Genomic DNA, 21,559 nt, shown 5'->3' with positions numbered 1-21,559 from the left:
ACAAACGTAGCTTGGAAAAGCCCTCTGCTCAAAGGGAAATATACTGTATTATACAAAAATCTTCGAATTGACGACCTATTGTACCAAGAAAGCAGACTGCACTTTTACACGCTCGGATTCACGTTAAACTGTTTCTCACAAAGGCACACACACAAAAAAAATGGTTGAATTTAATGGTCGCTGCGCCTTTAAGCGTCAGCTCCGACAGACACGTGGTTTCATCCGGTAGCTTCCTGAGTTCATAACGGAGATCCTGATCTCCGCAGACAAAAGAAACGAGAATCCGACTTCTGATCATTTCTCTAATCAGTTACCAGTCTGTTATCATTCCTACAGTCTGATCGGACCAGTTAGTATTATCATTATTATCTGATCTGACGCAGGACTTCCTGAAGAGCTGGATCGTAAGTATTAGTTTCAGTTCTCCAGTATGCAAATGAGGGCGCATACTTGTGCTACGTGCCTGCTAGTGGGTTACACTGATGATGCCTAACGTCAGCACTAGTTCACTTGTATAGTGACAGCTGATTATTTTGATCTGCTTGTGCATTTAAATGGATGCTGATCACAGGACAGAGAGATTGGGTGGCATGTTCTCTGGCAAACACCAGAACGCTCGTGACTGCTCTTTTGTTGAGACTGCACACATCTGTGTTTTCATTTTCCCTGCAAACAAACGCTGTGTGTGTGTGTGTGTGTGTGTGTGTGTGTGTGTGTGTGTGTGTGTCCTCAGGAACATCTCTTACCATCATCTGTAGCAGGTTCAGTCACTGAGGTAAGGGGTTGTGTTGTTTACAGTGAATTATGTCTTCTTTACAAACTTTGGAGACTTTAAATCAGTTTAGAGCTGTTCTTATCACATTTCTATAATAACACTGAAAACATTAGATGTTCTTTCAGGAGGTCATACCTCAAATATAATCAAATAGATTAGAGAATTGTTTTTACTTAATGAAAAGGATGAATTAGTTTTCTAATGTGTGTGTTATGTTGATCTGAAATTTGGCTAGATAAATATTGGTAGAGAGATAGATGATAGTTATTTTTACTATTATTCATGTACTATTATTTTATTATTTCGAATTAGCTTTTGTTTAATTTTTTTTTAAGATTAAGTTTTAGTCATTTTATGTGCTTTTGTCATTTTTCATTAAATATTTTCTATAAATTGTCAATTGTCATTTTTAAATATTTCGATTGATCTTTAATTTTGGATTTATTTTTTTTACAATATTTTATTTAATTCATCTTTAAAATACTTTTAGTATTTCTACCTTAACTTAAGGTATTTGCCAAGGCAACATTTTCAGGTATTTATTTATTTAACCTTTTAATTTTTTTCTTTTTTAGTTAATAGCACAGAATAGATAGATGGATGGATGGATGGATGGATGGATAGATTAAAACGATGGATGGATGGATGGATGGATGGATAGATAGATTAAAATGATGGATAGATAGATAGATAGATAGATAGATAGATAGATAGATAGATAGATAGATAGATAGATAGATAGATAGATAGATAGATATATTGATTGATTGATTGATTAAAACAATGGATGGATGGATGGATGGATGGATGGATGGATGGATGCATAGATTAAAACGATGGATGGATGGATGGATGGATGGATTAAAATGATGGATAGATAGATAGATAGATAGATAGATAGATAGATAGATAGATAGATAGATAGATAGATAGATAGATAGATAGATATATTGATTGATTGATTGATTGATTAAAACAATGGATGGATGGATGGATGGATGGATGGATGGATGGATTAAAACAATGGATGGATGGATGGATGGATAGATTAAAATGATAGATGGATGGATGGATTGATTGATTGATTAAAACGATGGATGGATGGATGGATGGATAGATAGACAGACAGACAATAGATCAAATGTCTTAATAAATGAGTTGTAATCTGTGTTAGAGATGGCAGGGACGTGTTGTGTGTAGATATCAGGAAGATGATCTGTGTGTGTCACAGGAAGTGTGTTTCAGATCCACACAAGACGCTGGGATGAGTGCTGCGAGGACAGAAGATGCTGCTGCTAACGGAGGAGGAGGAGTGTGTCCGGACGGAGGCGTCACCGTCCTCAGGTGCACCACACACTCCAGAAACACAAACTCAAAGAAACCAAAATATTACTTCAGAAAATAAAATAACATTTCATTGCCGACCCCTGAATGTGGTCTGATCCCTACAGGCCTACAGATCTCTCAGAGATGTTGGCGGCAGGAACCAAAGAAGTTCACGAGAAGGCCGAAAACACAGAGTTCGTCAAAGACTTCCTGAAGGGACGCATCCGCAAAGAGCTCTTTAAGGTACATGGATATTAAAGACCATTTATGAATGATATTCACATAGGGCTGGGACGATAAATCAATGCTTAGATTTTCAGAGTGCATCGCGATTCCTCTTGAATCGATTCTGAGCTTAATTTAAACAGCAGATGGCGCTCTAATCTAGTTTTGATCTGCACACTCAAATGCTCATGAAGAAGAGTGCTAAAGAGCGCTTGTGCGTTCGGCTGAGTCGTGTAATTTCACTTCATCTTAGAATGCTTTTGTGATGCAAGATTAATGTAAACAGCCCACTGTGAACACCTTTGTAATTCGCTTCAACCTTTTTTAATTTTATGGATGATTATTTTAGGTTCAAGTGTGTGTAATGATTTGGAAACGAGCAGAGTACGGGTGTTTCTAAAGCATGCAGTGCCATCTGCTGTTCAAAACTACGCTCAGAATCGATTCAAGAAAGAGTCGCGATCCATTCGGAAAATCTCAGAATCGATGCTCAATCATTTCTCGAATGGCGATGCATCGATTTATTTTCGCAGCCCTATTATTATTATTAACTACAACTAAAAATAAAACAATAAAATAAAACATTTTTGTTACCTGAAATTAAATTTATTATTAAATTATTTTTATGTTTTTAATATTTCATCTAGTTGGCGAGACTGTGTCTCAATTTGAAGTACTAAAATAATTACAATTGAAACAAAACACTTTTTTTTTTTTTTATAAAAATTTCTAATTTTTTACATTGTCCAACAAAATTCTTAAATCAAATCTGAAATGACAATGAAAACCGTACATATAGGAAACATTTTAATAACTTTATATTAATAACATTAATAAAAGACAATAGTATATCAATGATGCTTAATGCTTCATATATTTTACTACTATTTATATACTATTATAATAGTTTTTAAATTGTATTTTATTTTTATTTTACATTTAGTTTCATTTTATTATTATTATTTGTTTCCTTAAATATTTCTATTCAGCTTTCATTTTATTTATTTGCCAAGGCAACATTTTTCTTTTTCATCAAATATTTTACTTTTATTTTTCTTTATTTCAGCTAAACTAAAACAAAGACACTGGTTTAGTGTGACGTGGTTGTGATATGTAGCTGTGTGTTTGTGTCGTCAGCTCGGTCACGTGGCTCTATACTTCACGTACTCGGCTATAGAAGAGGAGATGGAGAGAAACAAGGAGCATCCTGATTTGGCGGCGCTCTACTTCCCCCATGAGCTGCACCGGCGGGACTCTCTGGCTCGGGACCTGCAGTACTTCTACGGTGAGGACTGGCAGGACCAGATCAGCCTCTCTCCCGCCACTCAGCGCTACGTGGAGCGCATCCATCAGATCGGCCGGGACCAGCCCGCGCTCCTGGTGGCTCACGCTTACACCCGCTACATGGGCGACCTCTCGGGCGGCCAGGTGCTGAGGAAGGTGGCCCAGCGCGCCATGAAGCTGCCGCCCACAGGAGAAGGCCTGAACTTCTACCAGTTCGACGGCATCCACAGCGCCAAGGCCTTCAAACAGCTGTACCGCAGCCGGATGAACGAGCTGGAGCTGGACTCGCTCACCAAGCAGAAGATCGTGGACGAAGCCGTCCTGGCCTTCCAGTTCAACATGGAGGTGAGCGCTGCTGGAAAATACCCTAGTGTTTCAGTTACCATTGATAGGGTTCTTTTTTAGCATTTCCTGTGGTCGACTTATAATGTCTAGGTATAAAAGTTTAGTTGTTAATGTAATTTAGTTCATGATTGTGTTCCTAGATTATCAATTCCGTTTCGAAATTAAATAGACGTGCATAAATATCATTATTTATGAATTATTTATTTATTGTGTGTATATATAAAGTCATTGTCATCATTGTTAAAGCCAAGAGCACAAAGAACGATAACTATAAAGATAGCAATAAAAATATAGTTTTAAAAATTGTTAAAAAAAGACTCCACGCTACAGCTGTAACGATAAAGATACCGAGAAACGATATCGTTGGAATCACGATTTTCTCCTGCTGAAGAACGATAATAACATTGACAGCCAATCAGAATCCGTCCTGCTCTAACGAGCTCCAGAATTTAAAGCGGCAGACGCGTGTGCACTTATTGACGCTAATATTGTTACCATTATAGTTAACGCTCTTGCTGTGAACGGGGGTTTAGAATGTTTTGGTAATGTCAAAATGCTTTTGTTTTTTGAAATAAATATACATATGTTAATTAATTAATTATGTAGACATGCAATTAAATAGACATTAAATCTTTTTTTTTTTTTTTTTTTACGAGCAATTTTGTTTAAAATTTAACTTCGTTTTATTTTTAATTGAATGGACATGTGTACATATATAAATATAAATGTATAAAATTATGTTATTATTATATATAATTTTTAAATATAATATATAATTTACATTTATTTAAACATTTACATTTTCAGATTTGAAATTTAAAAGACAGTTAATATAAATGTATTTTTTAATTTTATTATTTGTATCTAATTTTTTTTTTTCAAACATTTACAATGTATTGGTAATTCATTTACCTATTTGTTATTTACCTACATTTATTTATTTTTCACATTTCCGTTTAGTCTATTATTATATAATTACTTTTTAAAATACATTTAAAACTTACATTGTATTTAATTTAGTGTTAAAATATTGATTGAATGAAAGCATTGATAATTGCTCTCTCTCTGTCATTACCTGGAGTCTCTCTGTTAGACTGATCGGTTCGGCTGTGCCCGCTGTCACTGTGTTAATATCATTCTCTCTCCAGTGAGCGTGTAATTAAAGATGAGTGTCTCTGCTCTGTGTGGCTGGAGTTTCATCCGTCAGCAGATGGAGGCTTTGTCCTCGCAGCAGATTACAGATGAGCGCTGAAATTAAATGGACAAAACTGGGTCAAAACAGTGTCTCAGATTTTGCCAGCATCCTTTATCAGAGTGTCTGACTGTTTGCAGTGAGATGTAATTGAATCTGTTTATGTAACGCACACGACAACAAGCTTTTCATGAAATGCGTGTCATTTCCTCATTGCCTGCTCAATGTTTCCCGTCATCTGTTACTGTAAACCTTCTTTTGTGTTGCCTGCAGATTTTCGGAGAACTAGAGGAGGTTGGAAAAACCCTTCAGGACGATGTTTTGGATGCGGCTCCTGTTCATGGGGCTCATGGAGAGATGCAAGGAGACATCAGCCAGTGTCCGTATTATGCGGCCAAAATGGGTAAACATAACCAGATCATTTAATCCATACCTTAATTACGCCTTAAACCTTTATTTTGTCAGTATTTATTTATTTCGAATATATTGAAATTGAATAGATATATAAATATACACATATTAAATTATGTATTTCATTATTTCTTTATTATTTATTTTCCATATTTTCATTTTTATTGACAATTTTTAAACAATTATTTTATTGTTTTTATATATATATATATATATATATATAATAAAAATTGTAAATTAATATTTTAATAATTTAATTGAACATTAGCATATTCATGGTTCTCTGGCAATGTTTAACGATCACATGACATACAAGTAAACCAATAAAATATTTGATTTTTATTTTTAGCAAGTGTTTTATTTTTTATTGGTTTTATTTTAAAGATGTTTAAATTAAATTATTATTAACATTACTATTATTAGTTTTTAACTCATATTATATAATTAAGACAGAAATTTATTAATCTTGTATATTACAATTGTAATGCAAAAAATACTAATTTGATGATCGTAGTAATTTAAGGCTTTTATTTTGGTGGAAAATATCTATATACTTAAGTAATTATTATATACTTATTTAAATTGCAGGCTTTGATTTTATAATTGCACTAAGTTATATCACCGTTAAACTTTTAGTTTGATTACTCATGGAGTCCTATTTATCTATTTTAATTTAAAATGTATTCATTTTTAGTTTTTCATCAATTCACAAACCCCCTACAGTTCCTCAGTTTGGGAAACCCTGCATTAAACTTAAGAAATGACACTTTATATTTTTTCTATTTCAGCTGCCAGCGGTGGATCGTCATACATCTGTCATCTGGCCATGACTGTGCTCAAACATCCCTCCGGTCAAGTCCTATTGGCTGCCTGGATCGCTGCTCTCGCCGGATTGGCTGCGTGGTACCTCATGTGATCCAATGAGAGGAGAAAGGGCTCAGATAATAGATGAGAACATGCTTTGTTCTGCTTTAAAGTTGTGAGGCATTCCATTGCATTTCCCTCTTAGTGCATCCCATTTGCCCCCTCATTATTGGGTAAATGTGACTTAATCTTAATGTATGAACATAGACTGTTTAAACACAGAATAGCATAGTTTGAGCATAGTGTTATATTGTGACAGGTGTTACCATTGCACCTGTCAATGTTGATGAAGTTAAAGGAACAGATCTCCCAAAAATGAAACTTTGATGAACATGTCCTCATCTTGAGGCAATCCAAGAGGTTGGTTTGTTTCTTCACGTGAACAGATTTGCAGAAATTCAGCTTTACATCACTTGTTCACCAATGGATCCTCTGTAGTTAATGGGTGCCGTCAGAATGAGAGTCCAAACAGCTGATAAAAATTTATCCTCTACTGTCCTCTCACATCAAAATCAACCAGTTTATTTGTTTTCGCTGGTAAACAGTGCTTGATCTTTGCATATTTCTCTCCTGATTCAGACGAGATGGCTTTTTCCTGGAGAAAGCGATGATCTGGATTATAGACTCATATTTTAAAGTTAAATGATTGATGTGTTTCTAACAAACACACAGGTTTTCACTTCGCAAGATATTAACTGATGGACCGGAGTGGTGTTGATTTATTGTGATGTTTTTATCAGCTGTTTAGACTCTCATTCTGACGGCACCCATTCACTTCAGAGCATCCACTGCTGAACAACTGTTTAGACTCTCATTCTGACGGCACCCATTCACTCCAGAGCATCCACTGCTGAACAACTGTTTAGACTCTCATTCTGACGGCACCCACTCACTCCAGAGCATCCACTGCTGAACAACTGTTTAGACCAGGGGTGCCCAACCCTGCTCCTGGCGATCGACTGTCCTGCAAAGTTTAGCTCCAATCCTAATCAAACACACCTGAAGCAACTAATTAAGGTCTTCAGGCTCACTTAAAAATTAAAGGCAGGTGTGTTTGATTAGGGTTGGAGCCAAAATTTGCAGGAGAGTCGATCGCCAGGAGCAGGGTTAAGCACCCCTGGTTTAGACTCTCATTCTGACGGCACCCATTCACTCCAGAGCATCCACTGCTGAACAACTGTTTAGACTCTCATTCTGACGGCACCCATTCACTCCAGAGCATCCGCTGCTGAACAACTGTTTAGACTCTCTTTCTGATGGCACCCATTCGCACCAGAGCATCCGCTGCTGAACAACTGTTTAGACTCTCATTCTGATGGCACCCATTCGCTCCAGAGCATCCGCTACTGAACAACTGTTTACACTCTCATTCTGACGGCACCCATTCACTCCAGAGCATCCGCTGCTGAACAACTGTTTAGACTCTCGTTCTGACGGCACCCATTCGCACCAGAGCATCCGCTGCTGAACAACTGTTTAGACTCTCATTCTGACGGCACCCATTCACTCCAGAGCATCCACTGCTGAACAACTGTTTAGACTCTCATTCTGACGGCACCCATTCACTCCAGAGCATCCGCTGCTGAACAACTGTTTAGACTCTCATTCTGACGGCACCCATTCGCTCCAGAGCATCCGCTGCTGAACAACTGTTTAGACTCTCATTCTGACGGCACCCATTCACTCCAGAGCATCCACTGCTGAACAACTGTTTAGACTCATTCTGACGGCACCCATTGACACCAGAGCACCCACTGCTGAACAACTGTTTAGACTCTCATTCTGACGGCACCCATTGACTCCAGAGCATCCACTGCTGAACAACTGTTTAGACTCTCATTCTGACGGCACCCATTGACTCCAGAGCATCCACTGCTGAACAAGTGAAGTAATGATAAATTTCTGCAAATGTGTTTAAATGAAACCAACTCATCTACATCTTGGATAGCTTGAGGGTGAGTAAATTAAAATGTTCGGGTGAACCCCTTCAAGGCTGAAGAAGAACTGCGGAAATATGCAGAGAGTATTTTTATAGTTTTATCGCAGCACCAAGTTAACTTATGGGCCGAAACATACTCTACACAAGTAGATGAATGTATACGCTTCTGGCTACGCAAGCTTGATTTCATACGTCTTCGTAATTGTTGCATTCTCATGCATCACCATAAGGGGTGCTATAGATGGCATTTGTGGAAATTGATGACTACTACAGTCAGTTTCTCATGTTGAGGAAACTCTATCGCCCCCTTAAGGTTCGATAGTGCAACAGGCGCACTTACATGTTCAGAGTATGTTTATACAGAAAAGTACATGATTCCATTGGCACATTTGTCAAGAATGCCTTCAAACAAGATATGCTATGCATCCATGCAGCATTTACACAGAAGAGCAGTGCTTCTGCAGGCCAGACTACTGAGACGCTGCGTTAAGAAATGACTGGAAAACGGTTCATGAAGAAAAGCCTTTCTGAAGAGGTTTAGAAGGTAAAGGATGGGAGAATTGCACATTAAGGTCATGTTTGTCTCATCACACATGATCTGTTACAGACTTGGCATTCAGGGTTATTCTACACAGACGGTTGAAGCACAAGATTTCTGGATTTTAGATTCACTGAATCAAGGTGAACTGTTTTACATGGAAGCCTGTTTCTACCACTGAATAAAAAATAAAGCTGCAATTGCAAGTTATAAAGAATTGGGGGATATACAGTTTTTTTGTCTCGCAATTCTGTTTTTTTTTTTGCGGTTCTACGTTTTGTCTCGCAAAAGTGAGTTTATATCTCTCAATTCTGACTTCTTTTCTCAAGAATAGTGTAAAAAGGAATCGTTGCAATTGCGAGTTTCTATCACGCATTTCTAAAATATTAATAATAATAAAAAGATTTGCGAGGTTTTTATTTGTATTTTTTTCAGTGGTGGAAACCGGTTTCTGTATTTTTTTTAATAGTGGTTGCCCAGAAATTAGTTTTTAAATGGCCAATGATATCTAGAGGACTTATATTACCAATAAGCCAATATTATTTGATTATTTGAAAGCAATTTAAACAAGGGAACAATGCTGAATTAGTATACTCTATTTGTACTAGCTAGAATAAATGTTTATTTTTTCTTTAGGTGATTCATTCATCTGACTTGGCGATAACTATAATATTAACATTTCTGGATGCAATAATTTCATGAAAAGGAGACATTAATGGTTTTGTTTCCTTTGATGTTATGTATTAACACACTAACATGTGCAATGTTGACAAAGGCACTGTGACACGATGCATTTGAAAAGGATTGTGGGGGTTTGTGTATCCGTCCTTATTTACTGATGCATGTGTTCAACTAATGGTATTTTTCTCAGAAAGGCATGTATGATTTAGTTTATATAACAACTAACACAATCACATCATTTTACTGATGAAAACTGTTCTTGAAGAGTGTTAAATGTAATACCAAATCCTGAGGGACCGAACCTGGACGGCTTTGTGCAGGACTTGGACTTTCTGAACCAAAGGAATTGTTACTTTACTAAAAAGATTATAAAATAGACCCCCACTGTATGGAAGAATTGGCATACATGGTTGTGTTTGGGTTGTATGCATATTTTGTGTTTTGAGTTACTGACAGCTTTTAGTTTAGTTTTTTTTTAAGCACATTGAGAGGAATAGTGTTGATATACAGTACAGTGTTTTAGACTAAATTTCCTTAGTGTTATATTAATTTGAAGGTTTAGAAGAGGTTTTTATTTTTATTCTTTTATCAGATGTTGGTTTATTTTTTCCTCCAGCTCTGTGTTTACTGTAATAAGTAATAAATTCACAAGTGTGCTGCATTCACTGGTTTGGTCATATTTATTTTTTAACCTGCAGAAATTTCAGAAAATCATTTTGGACTCCGTGTACAAAGCCCTTTAAGCTCTATGCACCGTGTATGTGTCATCTTGACATTTCTTAAAATGTATTAGTTAAAACCTGTAGCTTGTAGCTATTGTGACTAAAACATGCATTAAAATGTTGTGTATATATATATATATATATAAAAAAAGCACTGTATAACATAATCATAATAAAAAAAGAAATTAACCTTAAGTAAATTGTAGTTAAAAAGCTGTTGGATACCTCTCGTTGAACGGTTTTAACGAGTAAAGAGTTTGTTACTCGTATCAGCTATAAGTTAGTGGTCATGAAAGGAATTACAGTTTTGGACATAATTTTTATCGAACAAATCTCATATTAAATGCTCAATTTTTATTACAATTTTTTTTTATTACTTTTATATGTTTACTGTTTATGAGTCCTCACTTAGTCTCCCATAGTGTGTTAGTATAAAGACGATTGTGTGTTATTTCTTACAAACTAAAAGAGGAGTTACAATGGTTTTCTATGACAAAGTAAATAGCCTACAAGTTAGGAAATGCACACTTTAAAAGCTTTTTTTTTTTTTTGATTCTGGATGCGGTTAACATTAAAACTAAACTTGCTATGATTACCTTTTATTATTATTTTACTTTCTATATAACGTTAAGGTAGCAGTCCTACTGTAAATACTGCCAATTTTCTTCTATAGCAAACACATAACTTGTGCGAAAAAGCGATTTAGACTGATTATGGAGAGTAGTGTTTAACCTGTTATTTGGTTAATCTTAAAGCTGCGGTAGGGAACTTTTGACGCTCTAGCGGTTAATAAACAGAACTGCTTGCGTCTTGCGGAAGAACATTGTAGCCGGATCTACTTCTCTCTGTTTATGTCTATGAAGAATCACAAAGGTACTGGGTTACTCCGCCGCTGTACCCACAAAGCAATCTAAAATAGTCCGAATATAAACACTTATTATAGGTGCACCCTAGTGATTCAGGACAAGCCAAAACACGGTTTGGAAAATGGATTCATGGTGTACTCGCTTATTTTTCTACATTTTGAACACAAGCAAAGTTACGGACCGCAGCTCTGATTGGTTGTTTCTTACCGGGAGCGGATGTATTTCTGCAAATGGCAATAGGACACTGGGAGGAGCCAGAGGAGCTTGATTTTTTCACAGATTATCGGTCTCATATTCTACTGTCAGGACATAATGACAGGTTTGTATGTAAAAAATATATTTTACAAAAGTTACCTACTGCAGTTTTAAGTATAACATTCAAGAAGTAACTTACTAGCAACATTTACCCGTTTTTCCATATTTGACAAATGTAACGTTAGTATGGTTCTAAAGCAGAAAAAAATTATTTTCCGTGAATAGTTAAAATGCACACACCATATATTCAACAACAGTCATTTACAGTTGCCACAGAGATATTTAATTCATATGATATTAGCATATTTATCTCTACAACAACACATTAAAATGATCTTAATATCAACAGCTGTCTATGTACACTGCTAATCAAGCAGAAGAATGTAACGTTCAGTGAGGTGTCAGCACATTGGCCTTCATTAATCTGAAATGATATTGTTACTGAAGTAAAGATTTCCCCTCTGTTACTGAATCGCTTCAAAACATCAGAAAAGGAAAGACCTGACCATGTGAAACCATAACGTAAAATTACAGAGCAAAGACAAAGTTCATGTAGGCTCTAAGGCGGATATCACAATGTTTCAGGTAAAGACGGTATGTGTGCGCAGATCATATTCCTCTGGGATCTGGAGGGATCTTCTCTTAGAAGTCAAAAACGCATCCACAGCTCTTCATTATCTGTAGTTTCTGAGGAGCGTTGAAGTCTAAGGCAGAAGACTCGTTTCCTCTTCTGTGTCCATCAGGTTCACTGTGAGTCTGATCTCCACTAGAGTCTCAGTTTCCAGTCGATCTTTTACCTGGAGAAACAAACAAATACAAGAATGAATCGGTCAGATCCAGTAGGGTTTCACAATCTATTGAATGCCACGGAGTAAGACATCCCAATCCTAGAGTTTATTTTACCGAATTTATACTTTGCAAAAATTATTAAAATGTAAAAATATTTAGTTTATAATATTAATATTTGACAACTTTTATAGTACAGTTAGGGTTAGGTTAGTATATTTACGTTAGTAGTACGTTTAATATATTTTGTTTACTTGTTTTATTTGCTTATTCGTGATTGGTTTTAATCTAATGTTTATTTACTTTAATTTCTGTTTAGACATGTATATACACACACACACACACACACATATACACACACATATACTCACACATATATACACACACATATATATATAAACATATACATTATATATATATATATATATATATATATATATATATATATATGTGTGTGTGTGTGTGTGTGTGTGTGTGTATATACATGTCTAAATGTGTATCTATATCTCACATATATACACATATATACATACACATGTATATACACATATACTCACACATATATACACACACATATATATATAAACATATACATTATATATATATACGTGTGTGTGTGTGTGTGTGTATATATACATGTCTAAACATGTGTATCTATATCTCATATATATATATATATATATATATATATAAAATTTGTAATTATTTCCAGCACTCTTAAAGAACTGAATTCAAAAACAGCCACAAACCAGGTACTGAACCTCTAAAATAGTGCTTTATTCAGGTCTTCCCAATCCTTACAATCATTCAAATGATTTCAGGGAGTTGTATCTTAAAACTAATCATCCTACCTGGTTTGTGGCTGTCAGGTGGAGCTAAACATTTTCTTTAATTTGGAGAAAAAGCCTTGGTCTTTCTGTTTGTGCCCCGTGCCGGTGTGATCACTGGCCGCTCCTGGACAGAGACAGGTTGTGGTTTTAACATCAGCGTCTCTGATCCTTCAGTAGATGTGAGGGATGTACCGCACTGCTCCAGTGATGACTGTACCTGCGGAGGAGCTGCTCACACCATTGACCGTTCCCTCCACGTCGCTCTCGTCCTCCGCGAAACTCATCATAAGGGCTCGCTGCCGGTCTGTCAACATCCTGGACACAAGACACAGGGATGGATCAGCCGTCTTAACCCTAAAAAGCAGCAACACAAACCCATCTGTATAACCCTACTTTGGGATTTTGATCTTGACGTGGACGTAGTGGTCACCATAACCGTAGCCGCTGACCCGGGGAATACCTTTCCCAGAGAGACGGATCCTCTGGTCGTCCTGGATCCCAGATGGGATCTACAAGAGCATTCCCAGACTCAATAACGGTTTTAATATGCAGAACAATATCTAGAACTGAGGAGAAGTTCACTCAAAAAATCCAAGATGTAGATGAGTTCGTTTATTCATCAGAACAGATTTGGAGAAATATGTGGATGCTCTGCAGTGAATGGGTGCCGTCAGAATGGGAGTCCAAACAGCTGATAAACACATCACATTAACACCATTTGGGTCCATCAGTGAATGTCTTGTGAAGCAAAAACTGCATGCGTGCTTTTAATAAATAAATCCATCGAGACGTTTGAACTTAAAACCATTTGCTTTGCCAAAATTTAAGGCTATAATCCATAATAACGTTTCTTCCAGTGAAGAAGCCTTTCCATTGTTGTCCTCCCATATCAAAATTCACCAACATATTCATAACCGGTTTTGAATGGTTTACACTTAAATAGAGCTCGATCTGTGCATTTTTCTCTCCTGATTCAGACCAGATGACTTTTTCGACGGAGAAAGCAATATTTTGAATAGAGGACTCTATACGCAACAGTTTGAATGTAGAAACAAACCTAAATTTTGCTTTTCACTTCACTAGATGTTAACTGATGGACTGGAGTGGTGTGGATTATCATGATGTTTTTATCAGATGTTTGGACTCTCATTCTGACGGCACCCATTCACTGCAAAGGATCCACTGACGAGCAATTGATGTAATGCTACATTCCTCAAATCTGTTCTGACCAAGAAACTAACTCATCTACATCTTGGATGAGTACATCTTCATGAATTAATTTGGTTATGTTTAATGTCCCACCGAGAGATTGATGTTCTCGTAGAGTCCTTGTGCTCGGACCGTGCCGCCCAGTATGGCCTGAGCCACAGAGATCGTGACATCAGAGTGGATGTCAGCGCCGTCTCTCCTGAAGATCGGACTCTTCTGAACCTGAGAGCATCAAAACAGACAGTGAGTGTCCAATACACAAGCCAACATCTCTAATCCAGTACCAAGAGTCTTTAAACAGGGACAGAGAGCTCTGCCAAGACACACCACACATCATTCAGATGGGTATAGACATGATATCTGAACTCTTCACCAATATTAGCTTCATTAACAGCATCAGTTGTCCCAAGTATTTTAAAGGTATTAAACACTTTTCTGCTGCAAATTATAAATGTTAAGAAAAACTTTACTGGTGGCAAATAAAATAGTACATTGGAGCTTTCGTCTGATTATTATGAATAATTATAATGAAATAAATCTGTCAAAACTGTATATTTTTAACACCAGTTATCAGCAAAGACGGGAAAAAAAAATATTATCAAAATTTATAAACACTACTGAGGAGTATTCATACATATAATTTAAAAATACATAAATATTTAAAAATGTGTTCATGAAAATATGTAAACATCTATAAAATAAAAATAGATGCATGTATTATATGTTAAAGAAATGTATTATAATACAATAATATTATAACAAAAACCACGTCATATTAAACTGTATTTTTATTTTAGATTTTATTTTCCTTTAACGCCTTTAGGAAGATATCCCAGGTTCATCAAGTTGGTCAAAGTTCTCCGTCCTCCATCACTTTAGTCAGCTCTGATGAAACCCCTCTCAGCTAGCACTTCTTTTCACCCGTCACCTGACCTGAATACTGCGTGCTGATTCGCTACGAGGGACTTATGGGCTTTTGTTCACAAACAAGACGCTTGTCGGCTTGAAAAGTGGACAATACCGGCTTTTCTGACAAAACTGTTTTACATTTATGCATTTAGCAAATGCTTTTATCCAAAGCGACTTACATTGCATTCAGGCTAACAATTTTTCTCCTAACATGTGTTCCCTGGGATTTGAACCCACAACCTTGCGCTTGTTAACGCAATTTTTAGGGCTCAGATCTCGCTTTTTTTTTTTTTTTTAAGTGGCATTAATTGTTTTTTGTAAATAAACTAAGTATGTATACACACAAACATTTTCAACATAGACTTTGTCTTTTGAACACAACTGTAACTATACACACTCTTATATACTACAGGGCTGTAGAATCATTGATTCTGATTGGCTGATTTAAATGTGTTGTGTTGATGTACTCACTCTGAACGTGATGAAGATCTCTTTTTTCCCCACAGGCATTCGCACCGTCTGCCCGTCCTCGATTCCTGCACATCACAGTAAACAAACCCTCACAGCTCCGTCCATTCCCCGAAGCCAGACGAGGAGCGGCTAACTCACCAGCAGGCACAGGCACCGTGACGGTCCTCCTCTGTTTGGTCTGTCCCGTGCCCCGACACGCCGTGCAGGGCGAGGTGATGACCGAGCCCCTCCCGCCACAGCGCCGACAGGTGGAGCGCATCACGAAGGGCCCCGTGTTCACCGTCTCCTGCAGGGACGAACCACAGGTGCCCAGTCATCAGACACGTCTTGATGAGCGTGTGCGCTCCAGGGGGTCACTCACCATCCCCGTCCCGCTGCAGCTGCCGCAGTGCTGGACCTGTGACCCGGGCTCATGGCCTCTGCCACCGCAGCGCTGACACGTGTCCTCGAGGTGCACCATCATCTCCTTGTGCACTCCTTTGGCAGCCTGAGCGAACGTGAGCTCCATCACATACTGTGAGCAGACAGAGCAGAGGGGTCACGGAGCCTCTAGGGCTCTACTGAATTTTCTGTATAGCGCAGGATATCATGGAAATAAACGAAGCAAGGCAAACCGTGATATAAAAGAGCATCACTGATGATTCAATTCTGGAAATAATATATAAATGATTAAAAAGGACTGTTATTTAAACATGTTCTGCATGTTTTTAAAGAGCATTTGGTCACTGCAGTTGAATAAATCACACTGGCATCATGTCAAACACAGACAATCAGCAAAAATAATTTATAGTTAACTGGACTTTTATTATGAAATGCTATTAATATAGTGTGCATTCATTAATAATATATTACGAAATGTATTTCTATTGTATAATAACATTGGATTTTCCTCAAAGAAATATTGATAAAAATATTAACTGTAATTATAATTAATATTAGTAGTGTATTATTATTTCGTGGAATATTAAGAGATTTTAAAAGCCAAGTTTTAATTTATACAGTAAAGTTCTGTTGCGTAGAACTTCAGTTGAAACCTCCAAAAATAAATAAATAATGCAATGTTTTATTGTTAATTAATAACTATTTTAATTTAACCGCCTCTTAAAGGGTTGATTAATTTGTGATGTTTTTATTAAAGACAAATTGAATGACTAAAATTTTATTAGAAAATATATTGGGGGTTATAATGAAACTGACATTAATATATATATATCAATTTTTTTTTTTTTTAGAAAATATACAACTAAAGTTTGTATAAAAAACTAAGTTTGGGAAAAAATGAAGCAAAATTGGGGAAAATTTTTTACTTAATTTGGGGGAGACAAAAACTGATTTAATAGAGCCCTAATTGTCCAGTGTATACCGAACATGAAAATATCAGCAGCATGCTCCAATCTGACAGAGGAGAGCACGTCTGACCTCTTGTGGCTGATCGAAGACGGCGTTGAAATCCCCAAAGCCTCGAGCTCCGGAGAACTCGCCAAAGATCTTGCGGAAAAGCTCCTCGGGGTCGATGCTGCTCCCTCCGCTCCAGTACTGCCGGTGTCCCGCGCCGGCCTGTCCCGCGTCAAACCCAGCGGAGCCGTACGTGTCGTACTGTTTCCTCTTCGCCTCGTCACTGAGCACCTGAGGACAACACATTGATTCGTTCATTAGTCCTCACCGATGCCAGAACACGCTTTCACAGAGCGAGCGCTTCAAACCTCATAGGCCTCAGCTAGCTGTGCAAACTTCTCCTTCGCCTGAGGGTCGTCTTTGTTAGTGTCGGGATGATACTTCTTCGCCATCTGAATGAAGGAAGAGAACAGATATGCAAGCTGTCAACTGACGAAAAAATGAGACTGCAAATAGCCATCATCACACTCTTTACTTAAAATTCATCTGAGAATAGAAACCTGCTGTTTATTATGTGTGAAGCTTTAGTTTGAATGCAGTGAACAAAATAAAATAAATAAAATAAAAATTTATAATATCAGCAAAATAATATAATTTTTTAATATATATAGAATTAGATTATTACAAATAGATTTAGTGGTACTAATAAATATCTAAATTATAAGCATAATATTGTATACATAGAATAGTATTTATGTTTTATATTACCGGCAAATAATATTCTACATCTTTTATACAGTCTATTATTATTAATCTTTATTATTTAATAAAATAAACACCAAACATTGAGGAGAAAACTATATTTGCAAAACAATTTGGGGTTTTTATGAGCTGGAAAACGTACATAAATTTAAGATGAGATTTATTTCATCCTTCGTTTGCTTCGTTTATTAACAATGATTTGTGCAGAATATTCTTTTCTTATATATAAACTATCATCTCGAGCACAACAGTCATTGTAAGACTATTCTTGATTAATATTTAAGGGCCATTTTTATCAGTTTACTCTTTTATTTATAAATAAAGAAAAAAAGAAAAAGGATTATAACAGCAAAACAATACAGTATAAAATTACAAAACATTAAACATGCTCCGCTGCTAGTATTTGTGTAGTTATACTTCTAACTCAAATCATAGATAGTAAAGCACAGCATGTTTGTGACAACTAGCCCCGGTCTGTATTCACAATAAGACGACAGGTGTCTTACCTGGTAATAAGCTTTCTTAATCTCCTTCTGCGTGGCTGAGCGTGGGACTCCTAGGATCTGGTAGAAGTCCTGTTTTCTGGCAGGACAGCTGGTGTGAAACGACATCTTACACACCACACGAGTACAAGGGCTCACCGCTGCGACACACACACCATCATCACAAATATCAACCGCAGGGTTACGACCAAAATCCCACTGTTAGGTCTACTGAAAAATACCACGGTGGCACCACGGGACAATAATGCCGTTAGATGGTAATACCACGGTACCTTAATTTGGTGAATGTTAAAAAAACGTGACATTATTATAACTTTTAGATTAGAGAATCAGTTTCCATGAATAATGAACATGATGACTGATATTTTTTTCTTCACAACAGGACTATTAAAGTGTGTTTCTGTGTCTAGCTGGTAGTCACTGCTGAACTTCAAGGTCAGAGAAGTTTCTGGAAACTGAGACCAAGCAGGCGAGAGCTTTCTCCCTCCCACACACACACACACACACACACACACACACACTATTGATTAGACAGCTCTTGGTCAAACTGATCACGTGCGCTTGTGTTGTTGATTGACAGCTGAGTGCAATAACTGTGTTTGCTTTCTGACCTAACGTGAACGTCACATGGCTGCATCATCATGTCATCTGTCAAATGAAGCTGAATGTATGTCAGATCTGATTTATAACCGCATGTGTTGAACTCGGAGTTAGCAGTGTGTGTGTGTGTGTGTTATGATGCTCGGCCCTCTGTCTCTCACCCGTTGTGCCTCTCAGTGTCACCGCGGTCCACACCCGGCGGCCCGACAGCTTCGAGAGGCTCTGGACAGTGCTGGACAGGAGAGAAGGGCATGCCCGTCTGTGACCGGAGGAGGACAGAACCGTCGCGATCCAGCGCGCGGAGCTGCGAGCCACGGTACACGCCATCTTCGCTACTCAGTCGTTCGCCTGACACCGACACGAGAGCGACTGCGCATGTGCGAGCGGCGCACGCATGCGCTCCTGTACTGAGTGAGATTCTTGGTTAGCTTAGCCTGTCCTATCCAAGTAGCCCAGCACTCTGGGGTTACTCGTCCTATCCCGAAGCGTGTGAGCTGAAGAAGAGTGGACGGGCTCGTGAAGATGACGTCTATGTTGAGGAAGTCATCCCAAACACAAAATAGTAAAATACCGTATACAATACAAAGCCAATATAATAAAAATATTAAAATAAATAAATAATTTTTTATATATTTAATTATTTTTATCCATATAATTATTATTTTTTTAATTTATATATTATTTATATATTACATAACTGGATCTCTGAGAAACTGAGAAATGTTGCATTGGCAATTGATTTACCTCGTACTTTTTTTAAATAGTAATTTTATGTGCTTTAAAAAAATCTTTCTATTCATTTTGTTGTTGTTGTTGTTGTTTAATTCAGTTCTAACTCAGTAATTTTAGTACGTTAACTTATTTTCAAAGCAGCTTTTCCCAGTGCATTGGTTTGCTTTAGCAGACTCTCCTGACATGCACACGTGTGTTATGCTCAGATTCCCAGCACTCTCATGCTTCTGTGTGTGAGTCCTCACTGATATAACATCGGAGAGTTTGTGAACTTGTGTTAAATGTTGATCTTCTGGATGTGGTGTGTGTGTGTGTGTGTGTGTGCAGTACTGGAGCAGCGTGAGGATCAGATGCAGGGTTTGGCCTGGAAGGAGGACGCATCTCTGCTGGCTTCATCCTGCAAGGTCAAATCACTACAGCACCAGCTCTTCTATTTACTCTTTTACCAATTGGTCACACGTCTGTTCTGATGGCTTGTAGACAGGCGGAAAAATCAGTGCTAAATGCAAAAAATAAATTGCAGCTGTAATTGTGTGTGGGTAGAAATGCAAAACAGCTGTAAGTAGGCTTATTGACTTACAAATGGAGTCGTTTCTGATTTCAAAAGTGACCTGTTTTATGAGTGTTGTGAATATTTAGAATAGAGACAATTTATTATAGTATTTTTTGTGTGTCTTTGAAATACTATTATAGTTTTCATGATTATTTTGAATTTTAGAACTTTATTTTAAAGTTTTGTTGATTTTGTTTATTTATTTATCTAGTTTTTAATGTTTTTATTTCAGTTTTAGTAGTTGAAGTACATCATGAAAAATGTTGTATTGGCAAATAAATAACAGATGATATATATATATAAATCAGATTTTTCCAAACTGATGAATTAAATATAATAAATAAAAATGGTTCACTATGGTTAAAATGTGTTATTTTAGTATTATTTGTACAGTATCATTAGTTTTTATTGATATTTTGAATTAACTTCTATTTTTTTCTATTTATTTTATTTTATTTTTCGTTTTTTTTTTTTACGTTTTTTTCCTTTAATTTTTGTAAATTACTAACTTTGAGTTATCTATTAGTTTCTATTTTATTTTTAGTCATTCTGGATATTTGGAAATTAATTAATACATTTTTGCAGTTAGTTGTTGAAGCAACATATGTACTTTTCTGGCGTTTTATGTTTTTTTCCGATTTTTTAAATTATTTTATTGCAGGTTTTTTTTTTTTTTTTTTACAGAATGAGAAACATTAAATCGTTTTAGTTCAGTTAACAGTAACAACATGGCACACAACATATAAACCCAGATTACAATATACTTGAATTGATTTAATAGCAGTGCACATCAGAGCTGTTGTTCATCTTTTTTTCTTCTTGTGTTCCTGATGGTAATATATGATGTAAAATATTCAAAGTTACTGCCAGGAGGCACATTTACTTCTGCATATGATCTTTACAGCAGTTTCTGAAAGGGCTGTAGCACATTCTCACCAGGAGATGACACCAGAGCGTGTGTTTTCACATCAAGATTGGCTTTATTAGTGAAACACACAGGATCAGTGTGATAGGATTCTATCAGTATCTGATTTGAGGAAGTTTATTACATCTGGCCGTTGAAAATCTGCCCTTCAGTCGTTTGCTTAATGTTAATTGCACATCTTATTTCATTATGGAGGACAAACACTTCCCGTATGACACGCGTCTGTGACTCCTCTGAAACGGTGAACCGCACACAGAAGACTTTCTGTTTTATTTTTGGACACAAAGGTTTGTGTTTGGAAGGAGCAGAGTTTTTATTGAGTTTATGGAAGGAGCTTTGTTAAATCAACCTACTCGGTTTAGTGATGAAAATGTACATTTGATGACGGTATTTTCCACTTTAATAAAAAGTCATCTTATAAAAAGGATAATAAATTAATACATTTTTTAATGTAGGATATAAATAAACTAATAGAAAATGTTTAATATTTTAATATTAAAGTATATCAGTTTAAATGTTTT

The 21,559-nt window shown here is 36.6% G+C and overlaps 2 protein-coding genes across 4 annotated transcripts; one reads left to right on the top strand and one right to left on the bottom strand.

Annotated features, from left to right (window-relative positions):
- Positions 1-239: 239 nt before the first annotated feature.
- Positions 240-6,512, top strand: LOC113067443 (heme oxygenase 2-like). The gene is made up of 7 exons (XM_026239864.1): positions 240-404; positions 734-775; positions 2,007-2,119; positions 2,227-2,344; positions 3,464-3,955; positions 5,421-5,550; positions 6,347-6,512. The coding sequence occupies exons 3-7, from the start codon at positions 2,040-2,042 to the stop codon at positions 6,472-6,474; spliced, it is 948 nt and encodes a 315-aa protein (XP_026095649.1). The 5' UTR covers positions 240-404; positions 734-775; positions 2,007-2,039; the 3' UTR covers positions 6,475-6,512.
- Positions 6,513-11,741: 5,229 nt separating this feature from the next.
- Positions 11,742-19,188, bottom strand: LOC113067409 (dnaJ homolog subfamily A member 3, mitochondrial-like). Of its 3 annotated transcripts, XM_026239803.1 has the most exons (13): positions 18,990-19,188; positions 18,232-18,368; positions 17,332-17,415; positions 17,048-17,254; positions 15,990-16,142; positions 15,767-15,914; positions 15,629-15,693; positions 14,342-14,470; positions 13,433-13,548; positions 13,257-13,354; positions 13,061-13,163; positions 12,193-12,220; positions 11,742-12,153 (listed from the first exon to the last, which is right to left on the bottom strand). In XM_026239803.1, the coding sequence occupies exons 1-11, from the start codon at positions 19,153-19,155 to the stop codon at positions 13,075-13,077; spliced, it is 1,392 nt and encodes a 463-aa protein (XP_026095588.1). In that variant the 5' UTR covers positions 19,156-19,188; the 3' UTR covers positions 11,742-12,153; positions 12,193-12,220; positions 13,061-13,074. The 3 variants fall into 3 exon arrangements, with proteins under 3 accessions (XP_026095588.1, XP_026095590.1, XP_026095589.1); XM_026239805.1 differs by lacking the exon at positions 13,061-13,163 and having other exon boundaries at positions 18,990-19,187; XM_026239804.1 differs by lacking the exon at positions 13,061-13,163 and having other exon boundaries at positions 11,742-12,220; positions 18,990-19,187.
- Positions 19,189-21,559: the final 2,371 nt, after the last annotated feature.

The sequence above is a fragment of the Carassius auratus genome, linkage group LG28B, assembly GCF_003368295.1.
Source record: "Carassius auratus strain Wakin linkage group LG28B, ASM336829v1, whole genome shotgun sequence".
Classification (NCBI taxonomy): Eukaryota; Metazoa; Chordata; class Actinopteri; order Cypriniformes; family Cyprinidae; genus Carassius; species Carassius auratus.
Note: the sequence above shows the minus strand (reverse complement) of the source record. Positions and strands in the feature narration are given on the sequence as shown.